Here is a 21,440-nt window from a genome sequence, read left to right as displayed (position 1 = left end):
AGTTCATGGGCCAAATTTGGACCTCTGCCTGTTTTCATATGGCCTGCCTGCAAGCTAAGAATGGTTTGTACATTTTTTTTTTTTAATGCTTGGGGGAAAAGTCAAAGGAGGAATGGTATTTTGTGACACATGAAAATTATATGAAATTCAAATTTCAGTGTCCATAATGCTTGAGTGGAACATCGCCAGGCTCATACATTTACATTGTGTCTACCCTGATTCCTCTCTACAACAGCAAGCTTGAGTAATTGTGACAGAGACCATATAGCCTGCAAGATCTAAAATGTTTACTATCATGTCTGGGTGCAGTGGCTCATGCCTGTAATCCCAGCACTTTGGGAGGCCAAGGCAGGCAGATCACTTGAGGTCAGGAGTTCGAGATCAGCCTGGCCAATTTGGTGAAACCCTGTCTCTACTAAAAATATAAAAGTTAGCCACACATGGTGGCAGGCACCTGTAGTCCCAGCTACTCAGCAGGCTGAGGCAGGGAGAATCGCTTGAACCCAGAGGCGGAGGTTGCAGTGAGCTGAGATCGCGCCATTGCACTCCAGCCTGGGTGACAGAGCAAGACTCTATCTCAAAAAATAAATAAAATAAAATAAAATGTTTACTATCTGCCCCTTTACAGGAAAAGTTTGCCAACCCCTGTTGTAAAAGAACAATACATTGATTCCAGGAATGCTACTGCACTGCCTTGTCAGGTAGTTCTCTGTTCCAGGATCAAGGTCAGGGCCAGCAGAGTGCCTGAGAAGAGAACTGCCTCCTCCACGGCAAAGTTCAGGGCAACCCCAGCCCACACAGTGACAAAGGCTCTCCCATACAGCTCACGCAACAACAATGGCACAGTTGAGACTCTGCACCCACGGGATTTCAGAACAAAAAGCCTTTCTCTCTCCACAAAAGCAGTGTTACCAAAAGCTGCATAGCAACCATTTTCCTTAGCAAGCAAACTGAGGAGCAATTTCTGGTCTCTGAATTTCACATTGAAAAAAACAGCCTGGATGCTGGGCTTAATACCCAGGTAATGGGGTTGATCTGTGCAGCAAACCACCATGGCACACTTTTACCTTTGTAACAAACCTGCACATCCTGCACATATACCCTGGAACTTAAAATAAAAGTTGAAGGAAAAAAAAAGAAAAAAAAACCCTAACAACCATCAAAAAGGACTAGTTAAGTAAATTATCCTACACACACACACACACACACACACACACACACACACACACAGAGATTAGAAAGAGTAAGGTGAATTTACATGAGCAGACACGGAAATATTAATTGAGAAAAGCACGTTGAAAGACATTATTATTCCATTGTTGCTTAAAATACATTTTTAGGCCAGGCGTAATCCCAGCACTTTGGGAGGCCAAGGTGGGTGGATCACTTGGGGTTAGGAGTTTGAGACCAGCCTGGCCAACATGGCAAAACCCTGTCTGTACTGAAAATACAAAAATTAGCTGGGCATAGTGGCATATGGCTGTAGTCCCAGCTACTCGAGAAGCTGAGGCAAGAGAATCACTAGAACCTGGAAGGTGGAGGTTGCAGTGAGCTGAGATCACGCCACTGCACTCCAGCCTTTTTCAATAAAATATATATATATAATAGACTTTTTTATACATTTATACAGAAAACGTATTATACACTACATATAAGCTAAGAAAAATAACCAAGCTGTTATATATTACATACACAACAGTGGGTGGTTGGGATTCAGGAACTTTTATATTTCATGTTATATTATTTTATTGTTTGAATTTTCATTAATATGAATTACTTTGACAATAAAAATGTTAAAAAGTATTTAAAGGGAAAAAATACTCATGTTGATGGACTTGCAGTTTTTAAGTTGGGAAATGTAGATATTGTCTGTTGCCAAACCTCATGAAACTGCCTCTCAATTGAAGGTATTAATTTTCTTTTTAATTACATTCTAGGCCAGGCGCGGTGGCTCACACCTGTAATCCCAGCACTTTGGGAGGCCAAGGAAGGTAGATCACTTGAAGTCAGGAGTTTGAGAACAGCCTGGCCAACATGGTGAAACTCTGTCTCTACAAAAAATACAAAAATTAGCCAGGCATGGTGGTACATGCCTGTAGTCCCAGCTATTCAGGAGGCTGAGGCTGGAGAATCGCTGGAACCTGAGAAGTGGAGCTTGCAGTGAGCCCAGATGATGCCATTGCACTCCAATCTAGCCAACAGAGCAAGACTGTCTCAAAAAAAAAAAAAAAAAAAAAAGTATTTTCTAGTTTTCCGAAATGTTTAAATAAGCATGTGTTCATTTTAGAACCAGAAATCGAGCTAAGACTTGACAGAATCAGTGGTAATCCATACAATCACTATCATGTAAAAATAGCAAAGCAGACACAAGCAAAAAGACTAGAAATCTCTATAGCAATATCCTAATGGACATTCCCTCTGGGTTCTGGGTGCTGGGGCTAAGCGTGGTTTTTGTGATAATTTTTGCTTCCTTCTATTTTTCTATATATTCCAGGTCTTCTGCAATGAGTATCTTTAAGTTTACAGCATGCTTCTCAACATTTTATCATGAAAAATTTTCAAACGTTCAAAATTGAGGCTGGGAGCAGTGGCTCATGCCTTGTAATCCTAGCACTTTGGGAAGCCAAGGTGGGTGGATCACCTGAGGTCAGGAGTGCCAGACCAGCCTGGCCAACATGGTGAAACCCCATCTCTATTAAAAATACAAAAAAAAATTATCTGGGCATGGTGGAGGGCGCCTGTAATCTCAGCTACTCAGGAGGCTGAGGCAGGGGAATCACTTAAACTCGGGAGGCAGAGGTTGCAGTGAGCCAAGATCACGCCATTGCACTCCAGCCTGGGCGACAAGAGCGAGACTCTGTCTCAAAAAACAAAACAAAACAAAGTTAAAGGAAGTTTTTTAATGAACGTCTGTATACCTGCCACACAGATTGTGCGATTACGTGACTGTATTTGCTTCATCACAAACATGTCCATCCATTCATTCCCTCTGTCCAGTGTCTTTTGTTTTTGTTTTTGTTTTTTGTTGGTTTTTGTTTTGTTTTGTTTTGTTGTTTGTTGTTTTGTTTGTTTTTTTTTTTGAGACGGAGTCTCGCACTGTCGCCCAGGCTGGAGTGCAGTGGCGTGATCTCGGCTCCCTGCAAGCTCTGCCTCCTGGGTTCACGCCATTCTCCTGCCTCACCCTCCCGAGTAGCTGGGACTTCAGGCGCCCGCCACCACGCCCGGCTACTTTTTTGTATTTTTAGTAGAGACGGCGTTTCACCGTGTTAGCCAGGATGGTCTCGATCTCCTGACCTCATGATCCACCCGCCTCAGACCCCCAAGGTGCTGGGATTACAGACATGAGCCACCGCGCCCGGCCCTTTGTTTGTTTGTTTGTTTAATTTAAGAACTAACGCACTGAGGGAGTCCCAGGCAATGTTAGGGTAATGACAACACAGCCGACCAGCGCTCTGTGCTCAAGTTCACGGGGTTCCTGACTCCAAGCCTGCAGCCCTGATCCGCAGCTGTGGTTCTCAGACCTGAGCCTGCACCAATTACAGAAGAGGGGGTTGCTGACATGCAGGATCACTATAGCTTTTTGGCAATTCCCCTCCTCCGCCATCAAGGGCGCGGTGTAAGCGGCCAACGACACCCCTGGAGAATCCCTTCACCTTGGGAGGATGCCCACCTCTGCTTTGGAGGGCCAGGAAACCCATACACTGGCTGAGCTGTGCGCCCGGCACCAATCTAGGCACCTGGGCTCTGTGATCAGGGCGTGGAGCTTTTGTTCGGTAGCAGGAGACAAAAGGTTTTTTTAAAAAATACCTTAGTAGGCCGGCGCGGTGGCTCACGCCTGTAATCCCAGCACGTTGGGAGGCCGAGGCGGGTGGATCACCTGTCAGGAGTTCAAGACCAGCCTGGCCAACATGGCAAAACCCCATCTCTACTAAAAAAAAAAAAAAAAACACCCCTTAGTAAATAAGTAAATAATCTAGAATATGAGAAGAGATCCAAAACCAACAGAAAGAAAGAAAAAGCAGAGCAGAGCAGGGTCAGGAGCTGAGCGCTGGTGGGGTGAGGGCAGGGGGTGCAATAGGAATCAGAGAGTCAGGGAGACTCCCGGAGCAGCGCGCTGGAGGCGGCCCCGCCGGGAGACCGGAGATGAGCCTTGCAGATGGCTAACACCTCCGGCAGGGGGAGCAGCCGAGCAAAGGCCCCCAGCGGGGCGCGTGTCTGAGCAACAGCAAAGAGGCCAGCGAGGCCGGAGTAGGCGTGCGGGGAGGGCAGAGGGTGGGAAGCGGGGGTAGAACGGAGAGTCCAAGAAGAGCAGCCGGTCGGGAAGGCAACGCAGCACCTGACAGCGCTACGCCTTTGCCTCTGTCACTGGCAGGGGCCACTGCTAAATTTAGAACCCAGGAGACTCAGGATCCAACTTGGGTTTTTAAAGGGTCCCTCTGGCTGCTGTGTTGAGAAGAGATGAGATGTAGGGTGCAAGGAGGAGGCGGGAGCCTGCTAGGGGGGATCGAGGCATGAGTAGTAATGGATGCTGAATCTCCTTTGAAGCTGCAGCCCACCGACTGTGCCGATGGAATGAGGTGGGGTGTGAAGGAAAGAGCAGTCAGATGACTCCAAGGTGTCTGGACAGAACAATTGGGAGGCGGGATGGGGCTGTTTAGAGACAGAGTAGGCTGGGGCAGAACCAGGCACTCACGCTGGGCAGCGGGTATCCCAACGAGAGGCAGGGACACAGCGCACACATCAGTATGAAGCTCGGGATCGTGGTTTAGAATGAGGATCATCTGTGATCCTTATGAGATCAGCTCCTACAGAGAGTTGGAGGCAAAAGCCTGGCTGAAATGTGCTTGAGAGAATGGGGACACAGTGGCATGTGCCTGTAGTCCCAGCTACTCAGGAGGCGGACGCTGGAGGATCACTTGAGCCAGGAGTTCAAGGCCAGCCTGGGAAACATGTGAGACCGCATCTCTAAAATTTAACAAATAATAATAATAATAATAAAAGAAAGAGAGAGAATGGGAGAAGATGAACTGGAGGTGATGTCAAAGAGAGCACCTGAGCACCTGAGATTTTTGTTTCGGTCTTGAAAGATGAGGGAAACGTGTATGTGGTAGAGACATAATTTAAACCCAGATCTAAGGACATCCAAATCCTACACACCCTGCTGCAATCATAGAAGCTGGTGGGGAGGAAGTGGCCTTTATGAAGATGTATGGAGACAGGCAAGCAGGAGATAAGGAGGCGGGAGGAGAGGGTAGGCAGGGCAGGGGCTTCCACTGTGGTGAGTGGGAATCTCAAGGTGCTTTCGGGGTTTGGTCAGAAGCAGGGTCCCTGGGGTGGAGCCCAAGCCTGGTATTTTTTTTAAAGTTCCCAGGTGGGCCAGGCGCAGTGGCTCACGCCTGTAATCTCAGCACTTTGGGAGGCCGAGGCGGGCGGAACACGAGGTCAGGAGATCAAGACCATTTTGGCTAACACGGTGAAACCCCGTCTCTACTAAAAATACAAAAAATTAGTCAGGCGTAGTGGCACGTGCCTGTAGTCCCAGCTACTCGGGAGGCTGAGGCAGGAGAATCGCTCGAACCCAGGAGGCAGAGGTCACAGTGAGCCGAGATCGTGCCACTGCACTCCAGCCTGGGCGACAGAGCAAGACTCCATCTCAAACTAATTAATTAACTAATTAATTAATTAAAACAAAGTTCCCAGGTGATTCTACTGTGTAGCCTGGAGCAAGACCACAGGAGAAGGGTTGTCTAAAAGGGAGAGGGGGGGAAGACTGAAGAGTTGGGTTGAGATGGCAGTCATGCCTCATTTCACAGGTGGGGAAACTGGAGCTAAGGGAGGTAACATCACCTGCTGAGGGCAGCCTGAAAGTGGCAACTTCCTCGCCCCTGCAAAGAGAAAGAAGATAGCCCCGCCCTACAGCGGACTTTACCTCTCTCCAGTCAAAGTCCCTCCAGATGCACCCATGCAACTCTGACTCAGTCCAAGACCCCCCGCTCTGGCACTGTGCGGGACCAAGGAGGACAGTGAGGATGCTTTCAGAATACTTTTTAACCCAAGGGTTGAAACAAAGCAAAAAGAATGTTTTTCTTTCACTCAAGGCTATGCAGGAAGCATTCCAATCCACCTACGTGCCATTTGTCTCATCAGAGTTTGAGGGTTTGGGGTTGTTTATGACATATTTCAGGACTACAAAAAATACAGAAAGTGGGATAAAGAGCATGAGTGCTCTGTTTTTAAATCAAGATGGATTTAATTTTCAGAAACAGCATAGCGATTACACACTTGGGGGCTCTGTGTTCAAATCTGAGCTCTACTAGTTACTTACTATATAGTCTTCGCCAAGTCACCTAATTACTCCTAACCTCAGTTTCCTCAGCTGTAAAATGGGGATAGGTACAGCACCTGATTTGTGGGATTATCCTGAGGATCAATGCAGTTAATACCTAAAAATCACTCAGTAAATAGGGCTTGATAACGTAGGAGCCATTCACTAACTGGCAGCTTTTACTGCCACCGTTCCCCAGGATGTTGTCATTATTTTTGATTTGAAAAGGTCACAGACAGCTCTCGGACCAGGTGGAGACACTGTGGAGGCTGTGAAACCCAGAATGAAACGAATTCTCCATGTTCCCAAAACCACATTCTGTGGTGAGTGTGGAAACCCCTAAACTCACCCCCTTCACTTCTGATGCCCTGGGGGAAAAGCCTGTGATAAACGGAAAGGCTGAAGTCCAAGGTGGGTACTGATAAAACACTTCCCAGTTGGGAGTTTTGGTGCCAAGGTTTTAGGAAAAGGAAAAACCCGTGAGAAGCTAGGTCTTTATTTTCCGAGGCTGCATTCCCAGAAACAGGGCCCAGCCCACCCCTGGGGGCCTCAACTGAGCCCCTCTGTACTCTATTGCTGTGTGATCTCCAAGGATCACTTCACCTGTCTGAGCTTCTCTGGTAAACAGGGCTAAGACCCATCTGGCAGGGTTTGTGTAAAGAATCATTGAAATAATGGAAGTGAAAGCTGTAAAAGCACTTATGCCTACAAGAGGGTTGAGACCCCATGCCGCAGGCTGGGTGAGGACAGGGAGGAGATGGAGGAGGCCTGGCTGCCCAGATTCCCAGCCTCGGGCACAGAGAGAAGGAAGAGGAGGGATGAACAGCAGCTGGCCTGACACATTACACTTTCCCTTATTGCCACCCTGTGCCCAGGCCTCTTAGCAAGTGGGGGAAAGATACTGGCAGCTCTGGCAGGCACCAGGCCCAGCCTCAGCAGCCCAAAGGTCATAAACATCCTGGGAAAGGAAGCAAAACTCATCCACCCTCCCGGACTTTGACCACCAGGCTGAGGCCTATTCTCCTACAGGGCAAACCTCACCTTCTGGTGAGTCAGAACTGCCCCTCTACTCACCCCCACCACTACCACCAAACGCTACTGGGGGTTTTCACCTGTTACCTGGAATCCTTATAAGAGCCCCATGTTACCAATCGGGAAACTGAGCTCAGAGATGGGAATGAACTTCCCTAAGGTCTCGGAGCTCCCCTAAAGGCAGCACCAGGATTCCGCAGCAGATCTGCCTGAGCTTAAAGGTGAGGTTCTTCCCACCACACCAAGTAATTCACTCCAAGGTACTGACGTTCAACAACTGTGCTCCCATGGCAAAACTGGCCTCTGCCTCACCGCACTCTCAGCCTGAAATGCTCTTTTGCCCTTCACCTGGAAGATTCCTACTCATCCCTCGAGATGGACTCAACATGTCCACTCCTCAATGCATCCCCTGATGCCTCAGCAAAGCGAGTTGCTGCTGCCTCCACAGCCAAGCCATAGCCCTATTATTGGATGACTCATTGTTAAGCCTAGCCTGTGGGAAGAAGCAATCAATTTCCTTGCCCAGCCTGCCAGCATTCCAAGGACCAGAATTCCGTCTAATTCACCATTATCCAGCCTGGCACTGACAATGTTCTCAGCAGAGGTGTATGGCGGAGGGATGCACAGCTTCCTCCTCCAGCCCCTCTCAGCCTGTGGCTGAATAGGGATGAAACCCTGGAAGGCCTGAAGCCCCAACTGCTATTTAAGAAGGGTCCTCTTCTCTTCTTCTCTCCCCTCCCCTTTGCACCTTAACTAGTTCCACAGAGATCCATCAGAAAATCAAGCAAACTCAGATCACAGAGCAGTCAATGATGGAGTCTAGACTCAGAGAACAGGGAAGGCCTATCAATTTCCTCATATTATGGAGCCTCAGTTTCACTTGGGGTTTCATTTCCTTGGCAGCAGCTGCTCAACAAGCCACACAGTTTCAAGGATGGCGCAGGTGGAGGAGGGAAGGGAAAGGTTCCCCGCCCACTCATTCTAGCAAATTTGGAACACAGAGAGGAGAGAAATAATCACAGCAGGAGGCATCACAGGCTGAACTAAAGGGCTCAGGAAACTGGACACACCCTCTTCCATCCCCCAGGAGGCTCCTGGGGGCTGCTGCAACAACTAACACAAAAGCCGTAAAATCCCACAGTGGGGAGGCAGGATGTCCTTCCCCACTGTAGACAAATAGGAGCAAGATTTCTGTAGAGGATAGTTTTGTTTGGAGTTTTTTGTTTTGTTTTGTTTTGTTTTTTTCTGCAAGGTCTCGCTCTGTCACCCAGGCTGGAGTGCAGTGGCGCAATCTCGGCTCACTGCAGCCTCGACCTCCCGGGCTCAAGTGATCTACCCACCTTGGCCTCTCAAAGTGCTGCAATTACAAACATGAACCACACATCTGGCCCAAAGGGAATTTTAAAACAATAATAAAACCTATCAAAAGTCGGTCTGCCTTTTATTACTGCCATGTGTGGCCATTTTAAACAATGTCAGTGATAAAATACCACTCCCCCAAAAAATGTCTTATTCGCCTAAATTCTAATTGCTGCAGTTACCATTGAGATTTAATCATATACATGTGAGCCTCCAATTAGCACATTTTTATTTCTTCTCCTTCTAAAACTTTTGTCTTCTACAAGTTAAATCAGAGAACACGCAGTTATCAGTTCCTGAAACACACAGACTCAGCCATAAGTTCTGTTTCAGCAATCAGTTCCTAAAGGCTCAGGATAATTTGAACTCCATTTATACAGTTTATGTAGCCAATCTCCATGGTCCTGCATTTTCCTGTGTTTAAACATAAAACAGCCTGTCTCCCAGTGCTAAAAGAAACTAAAAGAATGATGTTTGAAAGCCTGGGTGATTTTCATCATTTCTAAAGCAATGGATTAAATAAATGTCAAGGTTCACTATCACTCAGCCATTTTCTCTGATTTTTGCAGAAGAAAAACTTGGGGAATTTTGCCAAATATAATTGAAATGTATGATGGGCCAGGCGTGGTGGCTCACGCCTGTAATCCCAGCACTTTGGGAGGCCAAGGCGGGCAGATCACCTGAGGTCAGGGGTTCGAGACCAGCCTGACCAACATGGAGAAACCCCGTCTCTACTAAAAATACAAAATTAGCTGGGCGCGGTGGCGCATGCCTGTAATCCCAGCTACTTGGGAGGCTGAAGCAGCAGAATCGTTTGAACCCAGCAGGCGGAGGTTGTGGTGAGCCGAGATCACGCCATTGTACTCCAGCCTGGACAACAAGAGTGAAACTCCATCTCAAAAAAAAAAAGTATGATGAACTGTCTGGTGAAGATTTTGTTGTTTTGTTTTTAGAGACGGGGTCTTGCTATATTACCCAGGGTAGTTTCAAACTCCTAGGCTCAAGTGATCCTCCCACCTTGCCCTCCCCAAGTGCTGGAATTACAGTAATGAACCACTGCACCCAGCCTGTCTTAGTGAAAACGTCTCTAAAAAGGAGATATTTAAGCTGCTAGAACTAATCATTAAAGAAAAAAAGACTTAGGCAGTATTGCAATGTCTGGAATTTATTATGAAATGGGATTTTTATAAATCTCTGCCAAACTAATCCTAATGGTTAAGGCTTTTCCTTTGTCTCTCTAGTTTTATATGAAAGCAGCTTTTGAAATTAAAATTAATAAAAAGTGTTCTTCCATCAACTGGGAGAAAAGATGGACTAATAGATATAGCTCCCCTGAATACTGACCATGAATATGCAAAGATTGATTTTGACAGTGTCATGGACAACTTTTCAGAAGTTTCAAAAACAGAAATTGTAGTGTTACTATTATTCATCTCTGGTACCATCCTACATCTAAGAATAAGTTTTTCCTTTTTTCAAAAATACATTAATGTGATTAAAACCTACTAATCCACTTCTTTTTCCTGCTTTTGCACTATCACATTTACTTTTTCATTTTTAATTTTTTTACTCTCATGATTACATATATAAGGTTTTTACTGTCATGATTACATATACGAGGTTCAATAAAAGAAAATGTTCACTGTGTTTCTTTCTGGACATTATTACTGTTCATTGCATGATTATTGCTAAAAATAATGTTATCAAATAGGGAATGATATTAAAAAGTGACCACTCCAGGTGTCAAACAAACATGCCAGATACACCCTGACACCAGGCAAAACTCTTTATATGGACTGAGATAATAACAACAGTGAATTATGGTTGAGCACTCAAAATGTGTGCTAGGCATTGTTCTGGGCACTTCCTGAGTATTAAGTGATATAATCTTCACTCTGCGGCAGGGCTCGGTGGCTCACGCCTGTAATCCCAGCACTTTGCGAGACCGAGGCGGGCGGAGCACGAGGTCAGGAAGTCGAGACCATCCTGGGTAACACGGTGAAACCCGTCTCCACTAAAAATACAAAAAATTAGCCAGGCGTGGTGGCACGCGCTTGTACTCCCAGCTACTCGGTAGGCGGAGGCAGGAGAATAGCTTGAACCCGAGAGGCGGAGGTCGCAATGAGCCGAGATCATGCCACTGCACTCCAGCCTGGGTGACAGAGCGAGACTCCGTCTCAAAAAATAAAAATAAAAATAAATAAATAAATAAATAAAACAAAACCTTCACTCTGGGAAACAGTGGATTTGAACTTGATCAGAGTCTCACAGCCAGATGCTCAACACGAGGAGGGTCCACCTCCAAATCCCATCCTTTGAATCCCTCTGCTGCGGTCCGACCAGGCGGAAGGGGGGCAGTCGCCAAGCACAGTTACGCTGGGAGTCCGCAGGCAGGGCTGGTCATGGGATGAGTCAGCTGACATAGCCCCCAAGGCCTGTCCCGCTGTCCAGGTGTGGCTCCGGAGGGCAGCGCCAGACTTCTGCGGACAGACCTGCCCCCTGGCCACCTGCCCCCTGGCCACCCTCCTCCTGAGGGTCCCTCCTACTGCTGGGCGCGTTTCAGGCAGGGCGACCCCACACCGGCCCCCGGAAAGAGGCGCCGAGACAACTCCAACAGGTGCGCGCCGACCCGCAGCTGACACCGATGCCTCGCAGCTGACAGAGGTGTGGGCCCCACATCCTCGAGGCTCCTCTCTCGGAAGCAGTAATTCAGGCTCCGAGACAACGAGTCCCCACCCCAGCCCCGCCCCGCCCCGCACTTACAATGGGCGCACGCATCTTCCCTCGCGGTGTGGTCCCTCAAGGCCAGGCTCGATTTCGCTGCGTAGATGTCTGAGGCAGGGGGAGCAGGGATTTATTGTCATTAACAGGAAACTGCGTCTCCAGACCCCAGGGGACTGCGGCCTCTGTTGGGCAGGGCGTGCGAGGCGCGCCTCGGACCCCAGGAACAACCACCTCGCTACCTTTAACAACTTTCTCGCCGGGGCCCAGCGGGCGCCCAGGAGGCTGCAGCTGCCAGCGGGCGGCTCGGCAGGCTAGTCTACACCCGCCCCACCCAATTTCATCTCTTCCTCGCGGAAGGGGAGAAGCATCCCAGGCACCTCGCCCGGCCTTATCGCAACATTCCAGGAAGACCCGCTCCACCCACCTCGCGGTCTCGGAGGCAGTGCTGCAGCCCCAGCAATTGGACCGGATCTAATGGCCGCGGTGGCCGGGCCAGCGTGAGGTCACCCGGCCCCTCCCCGCGCCGCCGGCTAATGAGAGCCTCGCAAAGCGCCCGGCCCCGGCCCCTGAGACTGCAGGACGCCCGCGCCCCCGGCACCGCCTCTTCCCGCCTCACCCATGCCCTGCGCGCCCAACATCCAGGAGTCGCACACGCTCTACCTCTGCACACACATCACACTGCAGGGCCATGATCGGTTTACTTTCGCCTTCACTCAAGAATGGGCTTATAGTTTAAAAACTGAAGGAGTTAAAAATATACCACCATGGGCCGGGCGCGGTGGCTCACGCCTGTAATCTCTGCACTTTGGGAGGCCGAGGCGGGCAGATCACGAGGTCAAGAGATCGAGACCATGCTGGCTAACACGATGAAACCCCGTCTCTACTAAAAATGCAAAAAATTAGCCGGGCGTGGAGGCGTGCGCCTGTAGTCCCAGCTACTCGGGAGGCTGAGGCAGGAGAATCAGTTGAGCCCGGGAGGCGGGGGTTGCAGTGAGCCGAGATCGCGCCGTTGCATTCCAGCCTGGGCGACAAAGCGAAACTCCGTCTCAAAAAAAAAAAAAAAGTATATATACATATGTATATACATATGTGTATATATACATATGTGTATATATACATATGTGTATATATACATATGTGTATATATACATATGTGTATACATATGTGTATATACATATGTGTATAAATACATACGTATATATACACATATACGTGTGTGTATATACACACGTATAACGTGTGTATATACACACATAAACGTGTGTATATATACACATATAACGTGTGTATATACACATGTGTGTATATATACACGTGTGTATATACACGTGTATATATACATGTGTGTATATACACGTGTATATATACATATATGCATATGTGTATATGCATATGTGTATATATACACTTATGCATATGTGTATATGCATATGTGTATATATACATATATGCAGATGTGTATATATACATATATGCAGATGTGTATATATACATGTGTATATATATATACCACCATGGCATATTGGCTGTTTTGAATTAAAGGCATTTAAAAATCAGCAGGTGCAAGAAGACCCCTTTTCTGTTTCTTTTTTTTTTTTTTTTTTTGAGACGGAGTCTTGCCCTGTCGCCCAGGCTGGAGTGCAGTGACGCGATCTCGCTCACTGCAACCTCCGCCTCCTGGGTTCAAGCGATTCTCCTGCCACAGCCTCCCGAGTAGCTGGGATTACAGGCGCGCGCCTCCATACCCAGCTAATTTTTGCATTTTTAGTAAAGACGGGGTTTCACCATGTTGGTCAGGCTGGTCTCGAACTTCTGACCTCGTGATCCGCCTGCCTCAGCCTCCCAAAGCACTGAGATTACAGGCATGAGCCACCGCGCCCAGCTCTGTTTCTTAAAAGCGGATGAAATTTCCATGTTGAAGGACACCTTCCTTATACTAGAAGAAAAAGCAACATCCTTATCCTCAAAGAGGAGATACTGAGATGGAAAGAATTCTGTACAGACCTTGTTAAAATAACTTTTCATTTTTTACTTTTTGGGTTTTTTTTGTTTGGTTTTTTTTTTTTTTTTTTTAGACAGTCTCACTCTGTCACCCAGGCTGGAGTGCAGTGGCTCCATCTCAGCTCACTGCAACCTCTGTCTTCCCGGCAAGTGATTCTCCTGCGTCAGCCTCCGGAGTAGTTGGGATTACAGGCGTGCACCACCATGCCCAGCTAATTTTTGTATTTTTAGTAGAGACAGGGTTTCAGCATGTTGACCATGCTGGTCACGAACTCCTGGCCCCAAGTGACCCACCTGCCTCAGCCTCCGAAAGGGCTGGGATTACAGGCGTGAGCCACCACCCGGCCCATTTTTTACTTTTTAATTGACAAAAATTGCCACGTATTTGTCATGTACAACATGTTGTTTTGAAATATGTATACATTGTGGAATAACTAAATCGAGCTAATTAACATATGCATTACCTCAAATACTTCTTTTGTGGTGAGAACACAAAACCTCTCCGCAATTTTCAAGAAGAACATAGTACATTGTTATTTACTATAATCACCATGTTGTGCAATAGATCTGGTGAACTTATTCCTCTATTCCTCCTAATAGAAATTTTGTACCCTTTGACCAACATCTCCCCAACACCCCGCTGTTCCCCCTGACCCCCGTAACTACCATTCTACTCCATACTCATGGGTTCCATTTTTTTAGGTTCCATATATAAGTGAGATCACGAAGTATTTGTCTTTCTGTGCCTGGCTTATTTCACTGAACATAATGTTCTCCAGGAAAATAACTCTTATCTGGTAAGCCTCACCACATAATTTAATTGCGTCTTTTTAATTTTTATTTTTATTTAAATAGAGACAGGGTCTCAAACTCCTCGACTCAAGTGATCCTCCCTCCTTGGCCTCCCAAAGTGCTGAGATTACAGGCATGAGCTACCGGGCCCCGCTCTTAGTTGCTTCATTACAACTTACTATTCTTTGTCCAATTCGGTATAGAAGTAACTGACACCAACTGCTTCTTTGGGTCTTCATTTCCTTATGAGGGCTCCTGTGTTGCGGGATGCAGAGGAGTAGAGAGACCAGTATGGGTGAATACAGGAGGATATTTATTTTAAGGTGCACACCAGCTCAGTGGGTTCACATTCAAAAAACTGAGCCTTGAACAAAGACCAAGCAGGATTTTTATAAGCAAACTTACAGAAGCAAAACAAAGGCAGTTAATCACATAATGACAGGTCACATAATCTATAGCATAACTGATGACATGGCATAACTTGTGGCCTTGCATAGCTGGTGGCTTTGTAGCTGCATTGAAAGAAAAAACAAGAACTGGCTAAATACAGACATTTGTCTTTTTTTTTTTTTTTTCTTTCTTTCACCTTTGCTCCAGAGGTGGGGCATCTGGAGCCTATTCCTTTGGTTTTGACTTCTTAAACAGCATTATCTTATAACTGGCCTTGAAGTGAGCTTGCTAGGCAGAGGAAAACTTGCTCTTCTTTTCTTTTTAACCATTGCCTTGCCACATTCTGGGCTTTGGCTTTTACTTTTCTTGGAGTGAATGAATGCAGTACTTATTATTATTTTTAGATTTCTGCCTCACCTGTGCCAGTAAAACTTGTATTAAAGAAATGTGTATGCTTTTCTCCTGTTAATCTTTTTTATTTTTTTGAGACAGGGTGATATGGTTTGGATCTGTGTCCCCACCCAAATCTGTTGTCGAATTGTAATCCCCAGTGTTGGAGGTGGGGCCTACTGGGAGATGACTGGATCACAGAGGCGAATTTCCCCCTTGGTGCTGATCTCTGATAGTGAGTGAATGCTGGGGAGATCTGGTTGTTTAAAAGTGTGTAGCACCTCTCCCCTTTCTCACTTTCTCTTGCTCTGGCCATGTGAGGTGCTCACTCTCCCTTTTCCTTCTGCCACGATTGAAATTTCCTGAAGCCTCCCCCATGCTTCCTGTACAGCCTGCGGAACCATGAGCCAATTAAACCTCTTTTTTTTTTTTTCTTTTTTGAGGGGGAGTTTCCCTCTGTCACCCAGGCTGGAGTGCAGTGGCGCAATCTCAGCTCATTGCAACCTCTGCCTCCCGGGTTCAAGCAATTCTCCTGCCTCAGCTTCCCGAGTAGCTGGGACTACAGGCATGTGCCACCATGCCCAGCTAATTTTTCTATTTTTAGTAGAGACGGGGTTTTGCCATGTTGGCCAGGCTGATCTCAAACTCCTGACCACAGGTGATCCGCCCACTTCGGCCTCCCAAGGTGCTGGGATTACAGGCGTGAGCCACCGCAACCGACTAAACCTCTTTTCATTATAAATTACCGAGTCTCAGGTATTTATTTATAGCAGTGCAATAACACAGTGTCTTGCTCTGTCACCCAGGGTGAAGTCAGTGATGAGATCATAGCTTACCACTACGGCGTTGACCTCCTGCACTCAAGTGATTCTCCCACCTTAGCCTCCCGAGTAGCTGGGATGACAGATGCCCACTGCACAACTGGCTAATTTCTTTTTTTATTTAAGCAACAGTGTTTTACTATGTCACCCAGCCTGGTCTGCAACTCTGGGGTCAAGTAATCATCCCACCTCAGCCTCCCAAAATGCTGGGATTCCAGGTGTGAGCCACACCTGGCCCTGTTGATCTATCTTATGTCAATTTAGTTCTTAGGCGCAGCTGAGACCCTAAGAGGATGGAGGTGGGGCTCACAAAACTGTATTAAATTTAAAGCCATTCAAAGGCAAGGATCTAGCAGAAAGTGCTTTTAACTATTGGGTCTTAATGCCATCACATATCCCCAAATCCTTGCACAAAACCTAGCACATCGGCTGGGCATAGTGGCTCACACCTGGAATCCCAGCACTTTGGGAAGCCGAGGCAGGCAGATCATTTGAGCTCAGGAGTTCGAGACCAGCCTGGCCAACATAGTGAAACCATGTCTCCACTAAAAATATAAAAATTAGCCACTCGTGGTGCTGGGTGCCTGTAATCCCATCCCCGCTGCTCAGGAAGCTGAGGCGGGAGAATCATTTGAACCTGGGAGGCAGAGGTCACGGTGAGCTGAGATTGCACCACTGCACTCCAGCCTGGGCCACACAGCGAGACTCCATCTCAAAAAAAAAAAAAAAAAAAAACCTAGCACACCATAGGCATTCCATGAATGAATGCATGAATGAAGAATGAATGACCAACACAGGCTCTTTCTCTGCACTGGGATATGACTTCACACGAGTAGAACCAGCTCTTGTTCATCTCTGTATTCCCTACCACTCCAGTGCCAGTACTGAGCCTTGCAGTCAGGATGCCTGGACCAAATCCTGACCCTGCCACTTACTATAATAGTTGTAGGGCCCAGGCCATGTTTCCTTCTCTGAACCTGTTTGTACAACAGGGCCTTAGTGATATTGTATAATGTATAAGAATACATTTCCCGGCAGGGCGCGGTGGCTCATGCCTGTAATTCCAGCACTTTGGGAGGCTGAGGCGGGCGGATGACGAGGTCAAGAGATCGAGACTATCCTGACCAACATGGTGAAACTCCATCTCTACTAAAAATAAGATATTAGCCGGGTATGGTGGCACACACCTGTAGTCCCAGCTACCTGGGAGGCTGAGGCAGGAGAATCGCTTGAACCCGGGAGATGGAGGTTGCAGTGAGCCGAGATATGCCACCACACTCCAGCCTGGACAACAGAGTGCGACTCTGTCTCAAAATAAAAAAAATGTAAAAAAAAATACATTCCTCAAAGAGAGAGCAACAAACAAAATGATGCTTATAAAGTGCTGAGCCCTTAGATCACGAGGTCAGGAGATTGAGACCATCCTGGCTAACATGGTGAAACCCCGTCTCTACTAAAAATACAAAAAATTAAACTGGCGTGGTAGCAGCACCTGTAGTCCCAGCTACTTGGGAGGCTGAGGCAGGAGAATGGCGTGAACCCGGAAGGCGGAGTTTGCAGTGAGCTGAGATCGTGCCACTGCACTCCAACCTGGGTGACAGAGGGAGACTCCGTCTCAAAAAATAAAATAAAATAAAATAAAAATAAAGTGCTGAGCCCGATGTCTGGCACGTGGTAAATCCTTACATAACACACGGTGGCTGTTATTAACATGAGAATAGGTATGTGCCCATCAACATCACGTGATCTTCACCAGCTTTCTGACAAGGAGACTCAGAGGCAATAGAAATACCATAGCTTTATGTGCCTTATCACTCATCATACAAATTACGGAGCACGCTGAGCCAGGGACTGACTATAAGGTCATCCAAACCCAGGATGGACAGGTTCGGTTTTGAGGCAGCCAGGCTGACTTCTGCCTTTCTTCACCCTCTGCTTCCAGAAGCACCCAGATGTCACCTCCCTTATCTTTTCCTGTTGCTGTGCCAGAAAAAAAGCAAAACAAAACAAAAAAAAAATCATACTGGGAAGGGGGAACAGTACTGAGGGCTATGTATTTTCACTTCTCACACAGTTCTCAAAAGAGGAGCTCTCTAAGAAAGGCCCCGGGACTTACTGAGAAACTGCCCCATGATGCCACACCATCACCAACAAGACCGTCCTTACCCCCTGCACAGAGCAGGCGGACAGGTGGACTGTGATGCCAGGATCCAACTAGTGTCCAACTCCAAAGCTTCCAGGCTTTTCTGCATAGCACGGCTATGAAACCCCATTCCTCTTGTGATAAGGAGGAAACTATTAATTTTTTTTTTTTTTTTTGAAATAGAGTCTTGCTCTGTCTCCCAGGCTAGAGTGTTGGAGTGCAGTGGCATGATCTCAGCTCACTGCAACCTGCGCCTCCCAGGTTCAAGCGATTCTCCTGCCTCAGTCTCCCAAGTAGCTGGGATTACAGGCCTGCGCTACCACGCCTGACTTATTTTTGTATTTTTAGTAGAGACAGGGTTTTATCATGTTGGCCAGGCTGGTCTCGAACTCCTGACCTCAGGTGATCTGCCTGCCTCAGCCTCCCAAAGTGCTGGGATCACAGGCATGAGCCACCATGCCTGGCCAGTTTTTAAGTATTTGTAATCTCTCCATTCTCTGCCTTGTAAGGAGGATAGATGGATCCTCCAGAATCCATTGTTTCGTTGACTCTCTGAGGAGGAATAGCTGAGCAGATGGGAGAAAATTGCACAGGCTAATTTGCTGTGCGGGCCTAATAGGCCCAATGGGGAATCTGAGCAAGCTGGTTGACACACAGGAAGGTCAGGGCAGGAGAAAGAAAGGGTACGAGGGTGACGAGAGAAAGTGAACAGGGAAACTGCATTTTTTTTTTTTTAGGGAAACTGCATTTAAAGGGAAGCTGTTTGCAATGCTGCTTTGCACACAAGGAACAGAATCCACAAAGTTCACAACAAGGAACAGAAACCACGAATTTCACAACATGACAACATTCAAAATGGGAGTATGTCTCAAGTGCTCCACCAGACAGCTGAATGCAGGGTTTTCACAGGTGTAAAACATGTGACTATGCCAATTTTGATAGTTTCCTCTGACCAGAAAAATCAGGCTTTTATGAAAGAAACCAAAAGTGAAGTATAACTTCCTTCTGAATCCCCTTTGAAACCCAAGTCCTACTGAAGAGGAAAGAGAACAAATCCCTATTGAAATGCCCTGAAGAGCTTCCACTGCCTAAATGTGCAGCATAACCATCTCTACCTTCTCTTTAAAAAATATTTCAGAGGCTGGGCACAGTGGCTCACGCCTGTAATCCCAGCACTTTGGGAGGCTGAAGCAGGCGGATCACAAAGTCAGGAGTTCGAGACCAGCCTGACCAACACAGTGAAACCCCATCTCTACTAAAAATACAAAAATTAGCATGGTGGCGCGTGCCTGTAATCCCAGCTACTCAGGAGGCTGAGGCAAGAGAATCGCTTGAACCCGGGAGGCATAGGTTGCAGTGAGCCGAGATTGAGCCACTGCACTCCAGCCTAGGCAACACAGCAAGACTCTGTCTCAAAAAAAATAAAGATAAAAATAAAACATTCCAGAAGGCCAGACATGGTGGCTCACGCCTGTAATCCCAGCACTTTGGGAGGCCGAGGTGGGTGGATCACATGAGGTCAGAAGTTCGAGACCAGCCTGGCCAACATGGTGAAATCCTGCCTCTACCAAAAATACAAAAATTACCTGGGTGTGGCAGTGGGCGCCTGTAATCCCAGCTACTCAGGAGGCTGAGGCAGGAGAATCGCTTGAACCCAGGAGGCAGAGGTTGCAATGAGCCGAGATTGCACCACTGCACTCCAGCCTTGGCGACAGAGCAAGACTCCGTCTCAGAAAAAAAAAAAAAATTCCAGAACCTTTAACCTGGGAAATGTCCAGGTTTTGTGTCTCTCGTTGTTCAATGGCCATTGTTAACTGGAATTGGTTATCTGTAATGGATTATTTGTTTTGGTCTGCCCAGCAGTCTTTCATTTAGTGACTCCGTGTGGTTCTGGTGGAGCTGTCAGTCATAGTACATGGTCATCACTCTGACTACAGACACCTGCACCCTAGATCTGGCTGGTTATGATGCCTCAGCCGCCAGGCTAGTGTTGACCATGGAAGGAGCACGACTCAAGCCAAACAAATCAGAAGCCTTCTCTGGGATGGAGATATACACACGTATTTTTCATAGGTAGCTAAAAAAAAAAAAAAAAAAAGCCTGTTTCCTCAGGGCACATTAGAGTGGAATGACATAAACCTAGAACCACTGGTGCCTGTCCTCCCCTGGGGCATGGAGGAAACCTTCCTGCAACAGCAGATAAATAGGTCACTGAACACTGAAATAAGAGCCCTGTTGACATTTGAGTTCCTCCAGTGCCTGATGTCAGCTTTACCCCTATATGTCCAATTACAAGAAACTTTTTCCCAGTTAACAATTTTTTCCTTCTTTAAGCTAATTAGAGTTGGACTTGTCTTTTGCAAAGTGATATATGATAATCAAAAGCAAGAATGTCAATGCGCCAAAGACAAGCCAGCTTGCTTGACTGCTCCCCATCCGTACAGGACCACATTCCTCACCCTGGTCTTTCCTTCTCCCCAGTTTATGCTGATGAGAGCGTCTACACTGATGGTGGCACCCAAGTCCTGAATCTTTGTTTTCACCATACTCTTCACATCATCAGTCTCTGAGTTTGCCCCTTCCCTGCTAAACTGTGATGAACTCAAGGGCAGCACCTGGCATAGCACCTGACACATGGTAACAACCAGGGATGGATGGTTGGATGGAGAAAGGCTGCTGATCCCACCCAGTGTTTCCAACTAGGGAAGAAATCTTTTTACTGTAGGGCTAAATGGGGTATGTCTAGCTATTTATCATATTTGAGAAGTTCTATTCAATCTCCTCACTGGGTCCATCAGTGAAAGAGAAAGCTTTAAGTAGAGATTTACGTTCCCTGCCCCCACCCCTGAAGAGAAACTAATCAGCTGGCTCCATATAGGGCAACTAAATGAAAGTGCTACAAATTCAGAGGTCTTCACAAGTCCATGTTACTGTAAATGAAATTTGCGCTTATTTTTTTTTTGAGACAGGGTCTTGCTCTTGCCCAGGCTGCAGTACAGTGATGTGACCGTAATTCACTGCTGCCTCGAACTCCTGGACTCAAGTGATTATCCTGCCTCAGCCTCCAGAGTAGCTAGGACTACAGGTGGGCGCCACTATGCCGGGCTAATCCTTTATTTTGTAGAGACAGAGGTGGAAAGTGTCTCCATATATCACCCAAGCTGGTCTCAAATTCCTGGGCTCAAGCGTTTCTCCCATCTCAGCCTCCCGAAGTGCAGATTACAGGAGTGAGCCACGACACCTGGCCCTTGTGCTCACTTTTAAGCAACGCTGCCAACAATAGGGCCTTCTCCAGACTATGCTAGTAAGATACTTGTTCAGTATCGTTTTGTAGGACAGAGAAAGCTAACTCAAACCACAGTGCCACTATGCCGTCAGAAGTCTTGTTCACTTTGCCAAGCCAAACTCTATTTCACAGAACCTCCCATATTAAAAACACAGAGAAAGAAAACACAGATAACA

At 47.0% G+C, this 21,440-nt stretch overlaps 1 protein-coding gene across 2 annotated transcripts in view; it reads right to left on the bottom strand.

The window, feature by feature from the left end:
* Window positions 1–12,016, bottom strand: part of PLAAT3 (phospholipase A and acyltransferase 3) — a 40,210-nt gene extending 28,194 nt beyond the window's left edge. The window contains exons 1-2 of one of the 2 annotated variants that reach the window (XM_054439859.2): window positions 11,865–12,016; window positions 11,480–11,548 (exon numbers count right to left, since the gene is read on the bottom strand). In XM_054439859.2, coding sequence (XP_054295834.1) covers window positions 11,480–11,494 — 15 coding nt within the window. In that variant the 5' untranslated portion in view covers window positions 11,495–11,548; window positions 11,865–12,016. Of the gene's footprint in view, window positions 1–11,479 lie in introns of both variants that reach the window. The other variant, XM_054439858.2, reaches the window with a different exon arrangement.
* Window positions 12,017–21,440: the final 9,424 nt, after the last annotated feature.

The sequence above is a fragment of the Pongo pygmaeus genome, chromosome 9 (genome assembly GCF_028885625.2).
Source record: "Pongo pygmaeus isolate AG05252 chromosome 9, NHGRI_mPonPyg2-v2.0_pri, whole genome shotgun sequence".
NCBI lineage: Eukaryota > Metazoa > Chordata > Mammalia > Primates > Hominidae > Pongo > Pongo pygmaeus.
The sequence above is the reverse complement of the archived record's forward strand: the minus strand, read 5'-3'. Positions and strand labels throughout refer to the sequence as shown.